This window comes from Paramormyrops kingsleyae, chromosome 19, assembly GCF_048594095.1.
Source record: "Paramormyrops kingsleyae isolate MSU_618 chromosome 19, PKINGS_0.4, whole genome shotgun sequence".
NCBI lineage: Eukaryota > Metazoa > Chordata > Actinopteri > Osteoglossiformes > Mormyridae > Paramormyrops > Paramormyrops kingsleyae.
The window spans coordinates 15,757,803-15,764,148 of NC_132815.1; the positions used below are offsets into that span (position 1 = coordinate 15,757,803).

The window sequence follows — 6,346 nt, forward strand, 5'->3', positions numbered from 1 at the left end:
AGAAGAACAACTCCTTTGCTGCTGTAACAGGCAAGTCTAGTCCTGCAATAAACTATAGTGTCAGACTTAGAGATCCAGCTGACAGGACAGACCAGGTAGAACAGAGAAAGGACTAAACAGCCTGTTTGAATGGCGTGAGGCTGAGCTGGTCAGGATCGGTGCTGTCTGTGATCAGGTTACTGGTTCGAATCCCTGACTTAGCACAGCGATGTCATTATTGGGCCGTTGAGCAAACCGCTTCAGCCCCATTCGCTTCAGGGACTGGCTGACCTTGCCTTCAAGTGCTAAATAAACTGCTATAGGATAGGAACCTTGAAAAGTTCAAAAAGCACATTCATTAGCAAACCTTGCAATGAAGGAACTGTGTGAACTGTGCACTGAATAGACATGTGCCTCTCTCTGTGTAATGTAACATGTGAGTCGCTTGCACAGTGCTGAAAATAAATGTGCTAAAAAAGCGTAATATGTTACTCAATTGCAGTGCATGGTAGAACGGGGACAATGTTTAATCACAATGGGGGGGCTGGAGTAAACGAACCACAAATGCAAGTAGACAGCAGTACCACTATTAACGTCTTGTTTCTAAATGAGCCATTCTAACTTTCAACACTGTAGCTTGTCAATCCAAATGATCGGTTTTAAAAAAATTATTTCAAATTTTAGGCATGCTCTGATTTTTTTTTCTAAATCTTGATTAGTCCCTCATTTGGAAGAAGGTTGTACTTGAGCAGAAAGATGATCATTTTTGTTACACCCATGTATTTACTAAGTTTGTTATAAATAACGCAGTTGTAGAAACCTGCGGAATACTAAACAAATATTATATACGTCAAACGACTTACTGGTCTGACTGTCATGGGGCAGACGCAGACACACGCGCACATTTTCCTGTGCTTTTCTTGTAATTTAGCGGAATATGTTTCTTGCATTATTTGCTCATATGTTTTACTGGGTAAATTCTGATTAAGCAGAGCGACTTCATCTTAGGCTGGCATCTATCCCAGAAAGCACAGGGCACAAGACAGGGGCTATCCTGCATACCATTGCATTGCAGTTCCTTGGTAATACTTTCCCTCATTAATACTGAGATGAGCCTTTGTATCCAATAGCAACTAGAACTGCTAACAACACACGATCACATGAGACGGGAAGTGAATAACAGGCGGAAGTTGGCGTGTAGCGCTTTCTTGGATACTGTTGCCATGGGCTGATTTGGGAAAAAAATACATAGCAGATGATTTGTCCCCATTTCTTCTAAGAAAAAAAAATGAAGTAAAAATAATTAGTGGTGCTGTTACATAAAATGACGACGGTTCTGCCTTCGCAGAAGGAGGCTCCGGCTGGAACTTACACTTTTGCCAGCCGCCCCAGAGCCGTACACAGCCGGAGCAAGTACCGCGAATCCACGGCGGAGCAGTAAGTCTGCTGGCCGGTAACTCGCCCCGCCGCACCATCTGTGATAGCAAACCTTCCTGATTCGTTTAGTTTTTACATACACACGGCACATCATTTGGCTGTAGTATTATTATTATTATTATTATTATTGGATCTATAATAACAATATTGAACTATAGTTGGAGACGGATTATGAGCTCAGTGTGAAAATGGGACATTTTCTTAGAGCGTACCTATACTGTAATGTGAAGGTTTTCAGCGGGCTAATAACGCGGCGGATTTTGTTTTTTAATCACTGTTTTCATCCTGAGCTGTTTATAGCTGCCTGTCCGTTTCCATATAAGACCCTTACAGTGGGCGATTGAAAACATTATTTCAATCTAAACTTCCAGGTTAATGTATGTCCCTTTAGGGTTGTGTGTGGGGAAAGAGCAATGATTTACACTCTTATTCTAACGCAGAAACGATGGGCCGGCCAGTTACGGGAACATCATGTACGACAGGCGGGTCATCCGAGGGAATACATACGCCCTGCACACTCTGCCGACGGTGAGCGCCTCGCATCGGGCTGCAGGGCTGCCAGCTCTAAGGCATCTGGCGTGAAACTCACGCTGAACGAAGCCGGCAGCCCTGAGGCTCGTTTCTTATTACTGTCTGGCGTGAGCGCAGGTGAAACACGTTTGTTTGTGTCAGGCAGCCCAGCTGGACCCTGCGGAGCTGCAGAGGCAACCGGAGTCCCGCAGGAGAGCCGCCGCCCGCAAACGGCCTAAAGATCAGCAGCGGGTCGCGACCCCGGAGCCGGTGGAGGGCAGGAAGCACACGGACGTTCAGACCGGTACGGTCACACGTCGTATTTAAATTCACCCAGCAAACGGTAGATTATGGCAGAAGTCGGGCGTCATCGTCCACTAAGGCCGGTCAGTGTCCAGTGTCAGTATCTGCTAAATAAATAAATGTAACGTGATGAATCTAATTAATCATGCAGCATGTGCGTATTTTATTTTTGTGACGTGTATTACGTTTCTGACGTGGATTAGTTAAAAAAATCTTTCATTATTTTAGTCTATAATCTTTGAAGATATATTTATCTCAGATTTTAACTTAACTCGGGTTTTTACTCTTTAACATAATTTTCACGTTTTTAAATACACATTAAAACATTGTGCATTTATTGTGTAGATTATTGGTGTAATAAAAGCAACATTTTATTATTCTTCAGACCTGTACCTCGAGGAACTGAGTGATCGGATCGAGGAATCCAATGCAGGATGCCAGACCGATGCCTTTCTGGATAGGCCAGCAACTCCACTCTTTATTCCAGCGAAGACTGGCAAAGATGTGGCCACACAGATCGAGGACGGAGAGGTATCTTTTATAACAATGACGGGCATACTAGGGTCATCTGAAAGGTAGGACGGACATCAGATACTATGTATGAAATTAGAGTATGGCTGTTTACTGTCCAGGGAACAGATATTCCTGCTAGGATTTAATTACGCAGATTTCCCAAAAATCCTCACAGTTGAAGAGATTTACCTTTGGGCACGTCACGCCCTCCTGTAATAATCATGCATATTGTCCATCTCTGGAGCTGTTCGACTTTGACCTGGAGGTGCGCCCCCTGCTGGAGGTGCTGGTGGGGAAGACCATGGAGCAGGCCCTGCTGGAGGTGATGGAGGAGGAAGAGCTGGCCAGCCTGCAGGCGCAGCAGCGTGCCTTTGAGGCCCAGCGGGACGCCGAGCTGGTGGAGGTGCAGAGGCTGGAGGAGAGGGAGCGACGGCGTCATGAGGAGAAGGTGGGCCTGGGCTTCCCGAACAGCGGGGCCCTTTAGCCAAGGCTGAGTCAGGAGAAGGTTCTAAGGGCACCTTCCACACGTCTGCTGGGGTGGAGCGCTGATGTGAGGGCTCTCGATACAGGAGCGAAGGATCCGGGAGCAAAGGGAGGTCTTACAGAAGGAGAAGGAGCTGGCGGAGAAGGTGGCCGCTCGCGCCTTTGCTCAGCAGCACCTGACAGAGCTGCTGCCGTCCGTCTACACCGTGCTGCAACAGCATGGCTTCTTCTACGACCCCACTCAGAGAGGTTAGCTGCCACGGAGTCGCCCCGCATCACTTCTGTCGAGCAGAGTACTTTGTAGAATAGAATACAATACAATAGCGATACTTTATTAATCACTGTGGGCAAATTCCCTTTTCACTTTGCCCCATCTTGCTTACCGTATAGGTGAGAGCAGGCTCAGGGGTCACAAGTGAAGGGGCAGCCACCTTGCAACACCCAGGGAGCTGGGGGTTAAGGGCCTTGCTCAAGGGCCCAAGGTCATGTGACTATTCTGCCGAGGCTGGGCTTTGTGGGTGGTTGTGTCTCTATGTCAGGAGCGGGATCATTGTTTTGGGGGATCATTGTTTCCCACTCAAATATTCACTTTGGGGACGAGTCAGAAGATTGGTGATAGTTAGCTCTCTAGCAGAACCTGCTAGGTTCTAAATAAGGAATGTGTCTGTTTATTGTTTGTGTAGTTACTGCTTGTGACCAAGAGGGGGCGCATGAGTGATGGTAGAGCACTAATGTACTCCAATCTGCTGTGCAGACGTGGAAACTGGGTTCCTGCCATGGCTGATGGAAGAAGTGAGCAGCACATTGGAAAGACGATGTGCAGCCAGGACTGTTTTGGACAGTAAGTCACCGCCTCAAGCCAAGAGCAAAGCTTTCCTACAGCAACCGGTTTCTGAAGAACTTAGGTAGATGCTTTATTAATCCTATAGACAATTGCAGGTTTACAATAACACAACACATGATTAGGCAAAACCAATAAACAATGAGCAATTAACAGCAACAGTGCAAAGAATGTCAGAGAAAGTATGGCACAGAATTCTGTACCAGCACAGAAATGTATAGCATTGCAGAGAGGTTCATACAGTGAGTGAATGAGTGTCCTGTAATAGTTTGCTAAGATTCCTTCAGCGGTGACCTGTTTATCCCTTTAAACCTGTATAACATGGTTAGAAGAGGCAGATGACGCTGAGAGCCGGCTGTCAAAGTGACCGTGTAGAGGTGCAGTAATGGAAACTGTCTGTGGCCATCAAATTTAATGAAAACCAGTCTGACTGTACTGTTCCTAACATGAATGATTCAGTAAAATGCTTTCGTTATGGTCCAGCTCAAATTCCCCATCTAGTGGCAAATAAAAAAATAAAAAATATTAAGTTTTGCATCTTCACGTTTTTATGACCAGTTTTAACAGACAAGCTGCATAAAATATCACAAAATATTAATACTATGATGATTTAGTCGTATGTTAGTACCCAAAACTATATTTATGTTTCTGTATAGCATTTCATATACACCTTTGATTTGTGCCCAAGTACGCTGTGGACAGTTGAAGAATTATTTACTTACTTACTGAATGCACGTTATAGTAGCCCAAGGAAGTGTCCAGAGTGGGATTTTTAAAAATTCTCATCTCTGTTTCAGTGCTCATCAAAGATGTGACAACGCAGAGGGTAGAGGCCTTCCACCAGGGGGCGTATTTGTCACCTGATTCGAAGTGAGCGATTACAAAAGTAAGTAGTCAAGGCCTGCTTTGTGTTTCTCCTGGAGAGCTCTTAAGCTTCATCCTGCCAGCCCCAGCCCACACCTATGAGGGCAAGCCTTTTACCTAAAGATAAACTACATTATGTCGGTATAATTTCAGTGGTTCTGCTGTAATTTGCATTTACAAAAGTTGTGTTCCTTTTAAGTGATTGACTGCACTGATCAGACGGAGCTCTCCACACATAAACGTACACAGGTGTGCAAAATGTAGGTCAGTGGGTGGATTTTAGTGCCTCAGACACCGAAGAGAAATTCCACATCTTAATTTCCATTTTAGGGCAGCACTGTAGCAGCCCACATTATTGGTTGAGGGTTCGAGTCCTGCTCCAAGTGTGGAGTTTGTCTGTGCCTGGTGTATCCGTGGGCTTCCTCCTTTCATTTCAGTCACCACTGTGTGAGGGACCGTCATGTGCATTTTTATGGATCGTCATGTGACACTATTGCGATACCATCACATATTTACTAGTTATATACCTGTAAGTGAAGGTGTGAACTGCTACTGACAAATATCTGCTACTAACCATCACTCTGTTCTTTTGCAGGACAAATTCTGTAGACGGTGATTTTACAGCAGACTTTATGGAAGTGTCTTCGTAAAATAAAGGAAATCACACCGATTTTAATTGTGTACTTAAGTTTTATGTCTATATTTAGACACCTTAACAGGCCACTTTTAATTTTTGTACAGTATGTTTGTTTCCAAATACTTCTCAGGCTCCTGTGTGACTCTCCAGTTATCAGAGGTGTTTCTGCTGGGGGGGTCACCTCCCCTCACACGTTGCCAGCTCCTTTCACACGGCGCATGACCTCTTTGTGATCTTCTGGAATGATCTACATTCTTCTGGAATCTTCTGTTCCCCACAACGTCCACTGTACTTATTAACCATGGGGCTAAAGGAGGCTGACGTTACTGCAGCCTGTATGGATTCACTCAGATTCACTGAGCACTGCCATCCCATCATATTTCAAATGATTCAGAATAGCCCACTGTACTAACAAGGTGTGAAGCCCTTGTGCTATAATATTGTAGTTATTGCCCTACCAATTGCACATAATCTCCACACAACACAAAAGTTTATTCAGACATCTCCCCTTTGAAACTGATTAAATTGTATGACATATAACTGTAATTACTAAATTTCCATGGAGTGACTTTTGGAACAAACACAGCATTTAGGAAACAGCAGTGTGGGAAACTTAAGGTTACTGCGTATCAGCTGTTTACTTAGTCTTCTTAGAGGTCTGTAATGAAGTTAGTCAGATCGAGGTTAAATACAGCCAAGCTGCAGTCTGCGATGTGCGGATGGAGCTGAGAAAACATACTGAGGTGACAATGCAGCTGATCTGCGTCTCAGGGTATAAA

General features: G+C 44.8%; 1 protein-coding gene across 2 annotated transcripts; it reads left to right on the forward strand.

Moving 5' to 3' along the window:
• The first annotated feature begins 1,151 nt into the window (after positions 1–1,151).
• On the forward strand, positions 1,152–5,600 carry rsph3 (radial spoke head 3). Of its 2 annotated transcripts, none has more exons than XM_023839408.2 (9): positions 1,152–1,416; positions 1,857–1,944; positions 2,089–2,230; positions 2,615–2,760; positions 2,987–3,190; positions 3,312–3,474; positions 3,980–4,066; positions 4,864–4,952; positions 5,526–5,600. In XM_023839408.2, exons 1-8 carry the CDS (start codon positions 1,304–1,306, stop codon positions 4,938–4,940), a joined length of 1,020 nt encoding a protein of 339 aa, XP_023695176.1. In that variant the 5' UTR covers positions 1,152–1,303; the 3' UTR covers positions 4,941–4,952; positions 5,526–5,600. The 2 variants fall into 2 exon arrangements, with proteins under 2 accessions (XP_023695176.1, XP_023695177.1); XM_023839409.2 differs by having other exon boundaries at positions 1,343–1,432.
• The last annotated feature ends 746 nt before the right edge of the window (positions 5,601–6,346 follow it).

Excerpts from the sequence above, each read along its gene's own strand:
- rsph3 (XM_023839408.2), top strand. The coding sequence starts at position 1,304 with ATGACGACGGTTCTGCCTTCGCAGAAGGAGGCTCCGGCTGGAACTTAC. Across the intron at positions 1,945-2,088 it reads CCCTGCACACTCTGCCGACG|GCAGCCCAGCTGGACCCTGC; the intron begins GTGAGCGCCTCG and ends TGTTTGTGTCAG. Across the intron at positions 3,475-3,979 it reads CTACGACCCCACTCAGAGAG|ACGTGGAAACTGGGTTCCTG; the intron begins GTTAGCTGCCAC and ends TCTGCTGTGCAG.